This window comes from Salmo salar, chromosome ssa09 (assembly GCF_905237065.1).
Source record: "Salmo salar chromosome ssa09, Ssal_v3.1, whole genome shotgun sequence".
NCBI lineage: Eukaryota > Metazoa > Chordata > Actinopteri > Salmoniformes > Salmonidae > Salmo > Salmo salar.
In genome coordinates, this window is record NC_059450.1 from 111962292 (window position 1) to 111974891 (window position 12600).

Below are 12600 nucleotides of genomic sequence, written 5' to 3' on the forward strand. Positions count from 1 at the left end.
GTCAGTATGCTGGGCACTGTTTCACTAAATGGATGATATTTCTCTGCCCGAAGTTGATGAGCACAGTGTTCTTTAGAGTCCCATACAGAGAGAGGAGCTTGTGGAGGGAGAGACTCACGGACAGAGAGAGTGTGTCATGCAGAGAAATCGAGTTGGGCTCAGTGTGCCAAGTCATCAGTGTGGTGTTGTAGTATCAAACCTCTCTGCCTCTCTGCCTGACTGTGCTGCTGCTTCCCCACAGGTACGGGAAGATGTCCTCAACTCACTAAACAACAACTTCCTCCAAACACTAAACCAAGCCTGGAACGACCACCAGACAGCCATGGTCATGATCAGAGACATCCTCATGTACATGGTGAGTGGCACCACCAGCTACCAGAGCCATGTATTTAGAGAGTTATGTTTTAATTCTAGACATACATAGCATTATTTTAATATTCCCCATGTAAAGTGAATGGGATGCTAACATGGCTGCCATAGTATTGTAGGGTCATGTAAATGCATCATTATGCAGAAACCTCAATGTCCAAACTCTCTAAATACATGGCTCTGACAGCTACAAGGTGCAGTCGTAAACCAGGGATGTTTTACAAAAAAAACATGTTTTTAGTATTTTGTTCATTCGTTGTTCCAGTCAGCAGATACGTTTTCAAGATACAGAACAAATCTAAAAGTGATGCTACGTTTTGCATCATTGTGTTTTGCATCATCACACTTTTAGAAAACGTAACTGCTGACATGCACAATTTGTCCTTATCAGACGTGCACACTTCTTAGTTATTAGGATTTGACTGTATTTCTCAATACAGTGTCATCTCGTAACCCTCCCTTGGACTGGTAATGCATTGCTTCCTGGCTGCAGGTCTCAAACGCGCTCCGGGGTGAGGTACAGATCTGAGATCAGCTTCCCATCCACCAATCCTAAACATAACCATTAGAGGGGGAAATGGAAAACTTGCCCAAGATCAGCCTTGAATGTCAAAGCTTCAACCTCTCTTCCTCTTGTTTCCCAGGACCGGGTGTACGTGCAGCAGAACAATGTGGAGAATGTCTACAACCTGGGCCTGATCATCTTCAGAGACCAGGTGGTGCGCTACGGCTGCATCCGAGACCACCTCCGACAGACCCTCCTGGACATGATCGCACGAGAGAGGAAGGGCGAAGTGGTGGACAGGTATAATAATATGACCCGTTTATATACAGGCCCCGTTCGACTTCTTTAAAAGTGTACAAACTCCTAGCTTCGTTGAAGGAATCACTGAAATGACTTGACAAGTGTAATCACTGGAAGTGACTGTAAGCCATGCGGCAGAACGCTTGTGTTCGTCTGTCCAGTCATGTCTAAGCATCGACTGTTTGAAGGGAGGAGGGAAGGATGCACTTTGAAGGAATTCGAACAAAGCCACAGTTTCTGAGCTGAAGGAAGCAGTGTTTTTCCCGATAAAGAAAACCACAACTGTAATCCATGATTATTTCATTGTGCTCTTTGTTGAATTTAAAACGTATCTGATACAGTCTTTGAGCTGACCCAGACCTAAATGGTATCCTATACACTGAGCGTACAAAACATTAGGAGTTGCACCCACTTTTTCTCTCAGAACAGCCTCAATTCGTCGGGGCATGGACTCTACAAGGTGTCTAAAGCGTTCCACAGGGATGCTGGCCCATGTTGACCCCAATGCTTCCCACAGTTGTCAAGTTGGCTGGATGTCCTTTGGGTGGTGGACCATTCTTGATACACACAGGAAACTTGAGTGTGAAAAACCCAGCAGCGTTGCAGTTCTTGACACACTGAAATGTCTCAATTGTCTCGACTTAAAAATTCTTCTTTAACCTGTCTCCTCCCCTTCATCTTCATTGATTTTGAAGTGGATTTAACAAGTGACATCAATAAGGGATCATGGCTTTCACCTGGTCAGTCTGTCATGGACAGGCACATAATAGAATGCAATTTGGGACTCACTGTACTTGACACATGGACTGAATTAGAATGAATCTGTAGAGGTGTCTTTTAACCTGACCCTGTTTGTCTCTGTCTGTCTCTCTGTGTCTGTCTGTCTCTCTCTGTCTGTCTCACTCTCGCTCTTTCGCTCTCTCTCTCAGGGGGGCGATCAGAAATGCCTGCCAGATGTTAATGATCTTAGGCCTCGAAGGGAGGTCGGTTTACGAAGAGGACTTTGAGGCCCCGTTTTTAGAAATGTCTGCAGAGTTCTTCCAGGTTTGTAAGAATCCCCTCCCCCCCACATCTATTCATACATTTCATTCGCATGAATGCTATGTGTCATGCACGTTGACTTGCATTGATATTTGTTGTTTGCCTACTGTTATCATATTATGTACATCATGTGTATGCCCTCTCAGTCACCCAAGGCGCTCCTAACCCCATGTTTGTTTGCCCTCCAGATGGAAAGTCAAAAGTTTTTGGCGGAGAACAGCGCAAGCGTGTACATAAAGAAAGTGGAGGCGCGGATAAACGAGGAGATTGAGCGAGTGCTGCACTGCCTGGACAAGACGACGGAAGAGCCCATCGTCAAGGTGGTGGAGCGGGAGCTCATCTCCAAGCACATGAAGACCATCGTGGAAATGGAGAACTCGGGCCTTGTCCACATGCTCAAGAACGGAAAGACAGAGGGTCAGTTTGCCACACTACTACTACTCCAGTCCCGGCTATACTTTGCATCCCAAATGGCATCTTATTCCCTATGCAGTGAAATACCTTTGACAGGGCCGATAGGGCTCTGGTCAAAAGTAGTGCACTATATAGGACATAGGGTGCCATTTGGGACACCAGCCTTTTTAATTTTTTCATGAAAGGGATATTTCACCCTGATGTTAAAGTTTTTCAGACATTTGCATACCTCTTAAGAGGTCTTTTGCAGAGCAGAATAATTGAGTAATGTACATTGTGTGAATGTGTGTTGTTATCGTGTGCATACTTGGCACCACCCGTGCCATTGTTTTGATATCAATGTCAGCAATTCAATATTTATTGTGAAAGATATTAGTGGGTGGTCTTTGGATACTAATGTGTTTGTACTGATGTGTGTGTGCGTGTGTGCATGCGTGAACACAGACCTGGCGTGTATGTATAAGCTCTTTAGCAGAGTGCCAAACGGACTGAAGACCATGTGTGAGTGCATGAGCTCCTACCTCCGCGAGCAGGGCAAGGCGCTGGTGTCAGAGGAGGGCGAGGGCAAAAACCCTGTGGATTACATCCAGGTAATTTACACCGGAAGTGACATCATTGGCACGGGGCAGGGGGTCCACAAAAAATGTATCTCTGGCTACATTCCCATTCCTTCCCATTCTCCCAAAGTGTGCATTTCCACACTCCCTGGTCATGGATTTAACAATAGGGGAAACTCCACTGAATGCTTACACCGATTCAATGTTTTTAAATCCACTGCAGGGATGCAATTTCTGTTGTTATACTCCATATTGCCACTAGATGGCAGATACACAAGAGCATGTGTTCTTCCTTCCTCTGGTTTTTGTTCTCTGCAGGGTCTGTTGGATCTGAAGTCGCGTTTCGACCGCTTCCTTCTAGAGTCGTTCAACAACGACCGGCTCTTCAAGCAGACCATCGCAGGGGACTTTGAATACTTCCTCAACCTCAACTCGCGCTCCCCCGAGTACCTCTCCTTGTTCATCGACGACAAGCTGAAGAAAGGCGTAAAAGGAGTGAGTCGTTTTCTGATGTAATGGGGTGGAACGTTTCTCTCCTCAGGGCACACAGGCTGCGTCCCTAATGACACCATATTCTCTATATAGTGCTCTACTTTTAACCAGAGCCCGATGGCACCATATTCACTACATAGTGCCCTACTTTTGACCAGGGCCCAATATAAGGAATAGGTGCCATTTGATTGTGACACATATTTGGTTGTGTTTCTGATTATGTTGTGCCCAGTAGAAATTAATGGTAAATAATGTATTGTCATTTAGGAGTAACTTTTATTGTTAATAAGAATATAATATATTTCTAAACACTTCTACATTAATTTGGATGCTACCATGATTACAGATAATCCTGAATGAATCGTGAATAATGATAAGTGTGAAAGTTATACGCACAAATATAACAATACATTATTTACCATGAATTTCTATTGGGCACAAAATAATCTGAAACACAACCAAATATAACAGAAAATGCATCCAACACATTTGTAGAGTCACACGCTTGATGTAGTCATTGCATGCAATGAATATGGGACCGAATACTACACTTTTTACTACTTTAATACACATAAGTGAATTTGTCCCGGTACTTTTGGTCCCCTAAAATGTACAAAAAGTGATGTAATTGCTGAACGGTTCACCTGATATGGATGAAAATGACCTAAAATGAAAGCTGACGGACTCCACTTTAACCTCATTGTATCGTTTCAAATTCAAAGTGCCAGAGTACAGAGCCAAAACAGCAACAAACTGGTCACTGTCCCAAAACTTTTGGAGCTCACTGTATAAGGAGTTCAATATATTTGATTAAATCAGTGTTTCAAATGTAATCATTTAAAGTGTGTATGTGTGCTCGTGTAACATTCGATGTCCTCTTGTTCTGTGTGTGTGTAGTTGACGGAGCAGGAGGTGGAGTCGATCCTGGACAAGGCCATGGTGCTCTTCAGGTTCATGCAGGAGAAGGATGTGTTTGAGAGGTACTACAAACAGCACCTGGCCAGGAGGCTGCTCACCAACAAGAGCGTCTCGGACGACTCGGAGAAGAACATGATCTCTAAGCTCAAGGTGAGGAAACAGGAGGAGGAAGAGTAGTAGCTGCGTATCTTAAGATCATCCATCCATTAACAGATTCATCAACTGTTTGTTTCAGATATACAGTGCATTTGGAAAGTATTCAGACCCTTTTACTTTTTCCACATGTTGTGACCTTAGTCTTATTCTAAAATGAATATAAGTAATTTTTTCAAATTTATTACAAATAGAATACTGAAATATCACATTTACATTAGCATCCAGACCCTTTACTCAGTACTTTGTTGAAGAACCTTTGGCAGCGATTACAGCCTTGAGTCTTCTTGGATATGACGCTACAAGCGTGGCACAACTGTATTTGGGGAGTTTCTCCCATTCTTCTCTGCAGATCCTCTCGAGCTCTGTCAGGTTGGATGGGGAGCGTCGCTGCATAGCTATTTTCAGGTCTCTCCAGAGATGTTGTCTCTGGCTGGGCCACTCAAGGACATTCAGAGACTTGTTCCGAAGCCAGTCCTGCTTTGTCTTGGCTTTGTGCTTAGGGTCGTTGTCCTGTTAGAGGTGAACCTTCGCCCCAGTCTGAGGTTGGTGAAGGTTTTCATTAAGGATATCTCTGTACTTTGCTCTGTTCATCTTTCCCTCGATCCTGACTAGTCTCCCAGTCCTTGCCGCTGAAAAAAATCCACAGAGCATGATGCTGACTCCACCATGCTTCACCGTAGGAAGGGTGCCAGGTTTCCTCCAGACATGACGCCTGGCATTCAGGCCAAAGAGTTCGATCTTGGTTTCATCAGACAAGAGAATCTTGTTTATCATGGTCTGAGTACTTTAGATGCCTTTTGGCAACTCCAAGCAGGCTGTCATGTGCCTTTTACTGAGGAGTGGCTTCTGTCTGGCCACTCTACCATAAAGGCCTGATTTCTGGAGTACTACAGAGATGGTTGTCAGTGACCATTGGGTTCTTGGTCAGCTCCCTGACCAAGGCCCTTCTCCCCCGATTGCCTGGCGGCCAGCTCTAGGAAGAGTCTTGGTGGTTCCAAACTTCTTCCATTTTAAGAATGATGGAGGCCACTGTGTTCTTGGGGACCTTCAATGCTACATACATTTTTTTGGTAATCTTCACCAGATCTGTGCCTCATCACAATCCTGTCTCGTAGCTCTACGGACAATTCCTTCGACCTCGTGGCTTGGTTTTTGCTCTGACATGCACTGTCAACTGTGAGACCTTATATAGACAGGTGGGTGTCTTTTCAAAATCATGTCCTATCAATTGAATTTACCACAGGTGGTCTCCAATCAAGTTGTAGAAACATCAAGGATGATCAATGGAAACAGGATGCACCTGAGCTCAATTTCGAGTCTCATTGCAAAGGGTCTGAATACTTATGGAAGTAAGGCATCTGTTTTTTTGTTTTTTTAAATTAATACATTTGCAACAATTTCGAAAAACCTGTTTTCACTTTGTCATTATGAGGTATTGTGTGTAGATTGATGAGATTTTTTTTTTTAATAAGGCTTTAACATAACAAAATGTGGAAAAAGTCAAGGGGTCTGAATACTTTCCGAATGCATTGTATTGTAGCACCTTCAATACCTAATAAGTGCAACCTTAAGATTTGCAATAAAAGTATATACCAGACCTGTGTTCAAATACTTTGAGCATTTGCGTTAGCCTGCTTGGGGTGCCATGTGGGTGGGGTTTGCACTTTTGGTAATTTTCAATTTGGTTCAATTGCAAAGCTAAAATATTTTAAATTGTATTTTGATCCCAGTTCTGGTACTTTACACAATGCAATACATTTTTAACTTGAACTGCACCAGTGGTGGAAAAAGTACCCAATTGTTATGCTTGAGTAAAAGTAAAGATACCTTAATAGAAAATAACTAAAGTAAAAGTAAGGCACTCAGTAAAATACTACTTGAGTAAAAGTCTAAAAGTATTTGGCTTTAAATATCCTTAAGTATCAAAAGTAAAAGTACAAATTATTTCAAATTCCTTAGATTAAGCAAACCAGATGTCACCATTTTCTTTTCTTTTTTTAATTTACGGATAGACGGGGCACACTCGGACATCATTCATAAACAAAGCATTTGTGTTTCGTGAGTCCGCCAGGTCAGAGGCAGTAGGGATGACCAGGGATGGTCTCTTGATAAGTGCGTGAATTGGACCATTTCTCTGTGCTGCTAAGCATTCGAAATGTACAAAGTACTTTTGGGGTTCAGGGAAAATGTATGGAGTAAAAAGTCCTTTTTTTTTTCTTTTTTAAAATAATGTAGTGAAGTCAAATTAAAAATGGTAAAAAATAGAAATAGTAAAGTACAGATACCCCAAAAAACTACTTAAGTAAAACATACTTTCATACCTTTTGAACTGTACAAACTGTATGTTGAACTATAGCTCAGCTGAGTGAAGAGTCAGTGTGACAGAAACGATAGCGCGAGTGAAGTGTTGTTTAATAGATCTGTATCATCCCGTATATCTCTCTCTTCCTCTCGCTCTTTCTCTGGTTCCCCTGGCCAGACGGAGTGTGGTTGCCAGTTCACCTCCAAACTGGAAGGCATGTTCCGAGACATGAGCATCTCAAACACAACCATGGACGAGTTCCGCCAACATCTACAGTCAACGGCGGTGAGACACAGAGACACCCACTCACAGAACCAGTCCAATGTTGGTTCTGGGGAACATAGAGCTCGCCAGCTTGTAGTCCTAAAAAAATAGACATGAGTTACCTCTGGTTCGTTCAGCCATTCCTATGGGGAAAGAATAGGGTTTTGGGACAAAACATATAAGCTCACCTAAGCCTGTGTTTACCACAGACCTTATTTTTGGCATTAATCAAAAACTCCATTCATTTTCCCATAGGCTTTGTCCAAAGAAGCCATTACTATTGCTCTCTATTTAACCTAGCATTAGCTCTCTCAAAGCGAAGAGCACATCTTATGGAGCTTTTGATGGTCATTCTGACCGTTGGGAACCTCGGTGAAAGACGTATATCTAACTTCCATCCCCAGGTGTCGTTGGGTGGAGTCGATCTCACAGTGAGAGTTTTGACGACCGGTTACTGGCCAACGCAGTCCGCCACACCCAAATGTAATATCCCCCCTTCTCCTCGACATGCATTTGAAGTCTTTAGAAGGTTTGTCCATCTCCTCTTTGTCCTTCACTGTATCTCAGCTACTTTGAATAACAGAGGCCATGTAATTCTCTGCTGCAGGTTGTGGAAGTGGGGCGCGGTCCATTGTCTGTGTTTATCTTTAATGCTGTAGTGTGTGACTGTCCTCTGATTTTGTGGCAATAGATTTTATCTGGCAAAACACAGCGGCAGGCAGCTCACGTTGCAGCATCACATGGGTTCTGCAGACCTCAACGCCACCTTCTACGGCCCAATCAAAAAGGTATGCAGGGGACAGCCTTTGACTGGCTGGCAGGTATACAGACTGATACACACACACACACCACTAATGTCAACATCAGGCCTTGATAACAGCAGGTGTATGAAGGCTGTACTTGCCTTTGAATATGGGATGAACATTGATGTGTGTGTGTGTGGGGGGGGCTAAAGTTGAAGTCAGAAGTTTAAATACACTTAGGTTGGAGTCATTAAAACAAGTTTTTCAACCACTCCACAAATTTCTTGTTAACAAACTAGTTTTGGCAAGTTGGTTAGGACATCTACTTTGTGCATGAAACAAGTAATTTTTCCAACAATTGTTTACAGACAGATTATTTCAAGTATAATTCACTGTATCACAATTCCAGTGGGTCAGAAGTTTACATACACTAAGTTGACTGTGCCTTTAAACAGCTTGGAAAATTCCAGAAAATGATGTCATGGCTTTAGAAGCTTCTGATAGGCTGATTGACATCATTTTAGTCAATTGGAGGTGTACCTGTGGATGTATTTCAAGGCCTACCTTCATACACAGTGCCTCTTTGCGTGACATCATGGGAAAATCCAAAGAAGTCAGCCAAGACCTCAGAAAACAAATTGTAGACCTCCACAAGTCTGGTTCATCCTTGAGAGCAATTTCCAAACGCCTGAAGGTACCACATTCATCTGTACAAACAATAGTACGCAAGTATAAACACCATGGGACCACGGAGCCGTCATACCGCTCAGGAAGGAGATGCGTTCTGTCTCCTAGAGATGAATGTACTTTGGTGCAAAAAGTGCAAATCAATCCCAGAACAACAACAAAGGACCTTGTGAAGATGCTGGAGGAAACAGGTACAAAAGTATCTATATCCACAGTAAAACGAGTCCTATATCGACATAACCTGAAAGGCCGCTCAGCAAGGAAGAAACCACTGCTCCAAAACCGGCATAAAAAAGACAAGACTACATTTACATTTACATTTTAGTCATTTAGCAGACGCTCTTATCCAGCGCTTATCCAGACTTACAGTAGTGAATGCATACATTTCATTTCATAAATTTTTTTCTGTGCTGGCCCCCCGTGGGAATCGAACCCACAACCCTGGCGTTGCAAACACCATGCTCTACCAACTGAGCTACAGGGAAGGTTTGCAGTTTGCAACTGCACCTGGGGACAAAGATCTTACTTTTTGGAGAAATGTCCTCTGGTCTGATGAAACAAAAATAGAACTGTTTGGCCATAATGACCATCGTTATGTTTGGAGGAAAAAGGGGGAGGCTTGCAAGCCGAAGAACACCATCCCAACCGTGAAGCACGGGGGTGACAGCATCATGTTGTGGGGGTGCTTTGCTGCAGGAGGGACTGGTGACAATGACCCCATGTATACTTCCAAAGTTGTGGCAAAAAAAAGGACAACAAAGTCAGGGTATTGGAGTAACCATCACAAAGCCTTGACCTCAATCCTATAGACAATTTGTAGGCAGACCTGAAAAAGCGTGTGCGAGCAAGGAGGCCTACAAACCTGACTCAGTTACACCAGCTCTGTCTGGAGGAATGGGCCAAAATTCACCCAACTTATTGCGGGAAGCTTGTGGAAGGCTACCTGACACGTTTGACCCAAGTTAAACAATTTAAAGGCAATGCTACCAAATACTAATTGAGTGTATGTAAACTTCTGACCCACTGGGAATGTGATGAAAGAAATAAAAGCTGAAATAATTCTACTATTATTCTGACGTTTCACATTCTTAAAATAAAGTGGTGATCCTAACTGACCTAAAACAGGGAGTTTTTACTAGAGTTAAATGTCAGGAATTGTGAAAAACTGAGTTTAAATGTATTTGGCTAAGGTGAATATAAACTTCCGACTTCAACTGTATGTGTTTATATAAGCATGACATAGTCAGTGATTGAACAGAGGCTACATTGATTACTCCTGTGTGACTGAGTTACCTGAAGGCGGCCGGCCGGTGGTGACCTCTCTTCTCCTCTCCTCCCAGGAGGACGGCTTGGAGGTGGGGGTGGGCGGCGCCCAAGTAACAGGCTCCAACACCAGGAAGCACATACTGCAGGTGTCCACCTTCCAGATGACAATACTTATGCTCTTCAACAACCGGGAGAAGTCCATGTTTGAGGTACAGCCACTAATTGAATGCATAGCACATCACAGAATAAAGTCAAGTTTGTCAGGAGTCAAGTAATAAAGTCAAGTTTGTAAGGATGTGATGTATTTGGGTAAAGTGATGTCATTATTATATGTGCAGGATGTTCATGTTTGTGGTCTGGCAATGTCTTTCCCTGAGGGAATAAATAAAGTTATATTGAACTGAAAAAGTTAGACACTCTTGTTTCTCTAAAAAACTATTTATTCTTTTGGTTTCAGTATAGTGCGTCATGGATCAAAGGATCCCTCTGCCTCATCTCCATCTCTCCTCTTTGTCCCCATCTCTCGCTCTCGCGGTGTAGGAGATCCAGCAGGAGACAGACATCCCGGAGAGGGAGCTAGTGCGAGCGCTGCAGTCGCTGGCCTGCGGGAAGCCCACCCAGCGGGTCCTCACCAAGGACCCCAAGTCGAAGGAGATCGAGAACGGTCATGTGTTCACCGTCAACGACCAGTTCACCTCCAAGCTGCACCGCGTCAAAATCCAGACAGGTAGACAAACCCAGTTAGCCATACAGACCGGTCTTGTAGAACACAGATTTAAAGAGCTAGGGCATGCAAAACCGAAATGGCACAAAAACAACCAGGATTTATCTTGTTTCAACATTGGTTTCTGAAGCATGGCGTTGAACTGTATGCATACCAACCTTCTAGGGTCATTCTAACCACAGAATTATAATGAGATTCTATTTATCTGATTCTACCTCTCAGATAATTGTAGTGAAAACCCCACTGATCTCCACTCGTCTGGATAGCCCAGCCAAAGATTCACCTGTGTAGCGTGAATTTATTTTTTATTTAACTAGGCAAGTCGGTTAAGAACAAAGTCTTATTTACAATGACGGCCTACTCAGCCTAACCCGGATAACGCTGGGCCAATTGTGTGCTGCCCTATGGGACTCCCAATCACGGCCGGATGTGATACAGCCTGGATACAAACCAGGGACTGTAGTGATGCCTCTTGTACTGAGATGCAGTGCTTTAGACCGCTGCGCCACTCGGGAGCCCAATGATATAGCCCTGTGAATGATATAGTCCTGTGCATATAGCTGTCATATGAGAGGCCCGGCTGAAATTGGTTTCCTTGTGTTGGTCGCTAGTCGCCGCTAAGCAAGGAGAGACGGACCCGGAGAGGAAGGAGACGCGGCAGAAAGTGGACGATGATAGGAAGCATGAGATCGAGGCGGCCATCGTCCGCATCATGAAGTCTAGAAAGAAGATGCAGCATAACGTGTTGGTAGCAGAGGTCAGTGGAATACAGTGTATGAACATTGTGTTTCGGGGTACTTCTGTCTGTACCTCTCAGTAATTAGATGTAAGATCCGGTTCTGATTGTGTCTGTTTGTACCATCTCTCCAGGTCACCCAGCAATTGCGATCGCGATTCCTCCCCAGTCCTGTAGTCATCAAGAAGCGCATTGAAGGACTCATTGAGCGGGAATATTTGGCACGGACACCGGAGGATCGCAAAGTGTACACTTATGTAGCATAAAGGCGTGAATTCAATCAAACTTGACACAAAAATAAACAATACTTTTTTTTGGGGGGGGGGTCTTGTTATGTGTATGAACTTGGAAGTTTGGCTGATATTGGGAAGCTTACCTTTCTTTCATTGGAAAAAAAAAAGACAAGGTTTTTTTAATACATTTTAGCTAAATGGAGGGATTGGATATAGCTTTGTTACAGTTTCATGTTCCTTATGTGGCCTTGGGGAGAATTTGGGCGGAGAGTGGGAATGCATCAAATGTACTGCATTCAAGCCCAATAAACAAAGGAAAAGAAAACTAGCATAAACAAAATAATACAAAACATATACCAAGCGAATGTGGGTTGGCTACACAAAGACCAAGAAAATATTTGAAATTTCTCCCGTTTTAAATGTTGATGTAAATGTGTTTGTGTTTTTTCGTGGCACCATGCTGGTTGTACAGGTTGTCAGACACTATTGGCCTTTTTTCCCCTCTAGGACTTTAATCAAAGAGAAGAGGACATGGATGTTGTTGCTGGTTTGCAGAGAACAGGAGCAGTTGCTTGATAGCATGCTTTATCTTATGGAGTGCTCTATACAAGGTGTATTTTTTATTTTTCAATGTGGCCTATTGTAAAATTGGATCGCCAGCCCAGAAAATATTTCTCTCCTTGGAATTGTAGGTCTTCCCAATGCAGATCACAATGGGAAGTTCTTTTTTTTTTTTTCTTATTGCATTTCAATTGGAACCAATTTATCACCATGTTTTAATGTGTATAAATTGTAAATAATTATACTCACTAAAGTGGACTGTACAGGGCCTAGTTTTCATCATATTAAGTGTAGAAAAATAAATTGTACAACGAAGGGTATTTTGCCTCCTA

At 43.1% G+C, this 12600-nt stretch overlaps 1 protein-coding gene across 2 annotated transcripts in view; it reads left to right on the forward strand.

Annotated features, from left to right (window-relative positions):
• The window catches only part of LOC106612448 (cullin-3), a 28214-nt gene extending 15626 nt beyond the window's left edge, over positions 1 to 12588 (forward strand). The window contains exons 3-17 of one of the 2 annotated variants that reach the window (XM_014213577.2): positions 242 to 355; positions 810 to 881; positions 1014 to 1174; positions 2104 to 2218; positions 2404 to 2632; positions 3074 to 3219; positions 3505 to 3681; positions 4576 to 4746; positions 7232 to 7339; positions 7723 to 7847; positions 8010 to 8106; positions 10089 to 10223; positions 10555 to 10741; positions 11350 to 11495; positions 11609 to 12588. In XM_014213577.2, coding sequence (XP_014069052.2) covers positions 242 to 355; positions 810 to 881; positions 1014 to 1174; positions 2104 to 2218; positions 2404 to 2632; positions 3074 to 3219; positions 3505 to 3681; positions 4576 to 4746; positions 7232 to 7339; positions 7723 to 7847; positions 8010 to 8106; positions 10089 to 10223; positions 10555 to 10741; positions 11350 to 11495; positions 11609 to 11740 — 2115 coding nt within the window. In that variant the 3' untranslated portion in view covers positions 11741 to 12588. The remainder of the gene's footprint in view (positions 1 to 241; positions 356 to 809; positions 882 to 1013; positions 1175 to 2103; positions 2219 to 2403; positions 2633 to 3073; positions 3220 to 3504; positions 3682 to 4575; positions 4747 to 7231; positions 7340 to 7722; positions 7848 to 8009; positions 8107 to 10088; positions 10224 to 10554; positions 10742 to 11349; positions 11496 to 11608) is intronic. The other variant, XM_014213578.2, reaches the window with a different exon arrangement.
• Positions 12589 to 12600: the final 12 nt, after the last annotated feature.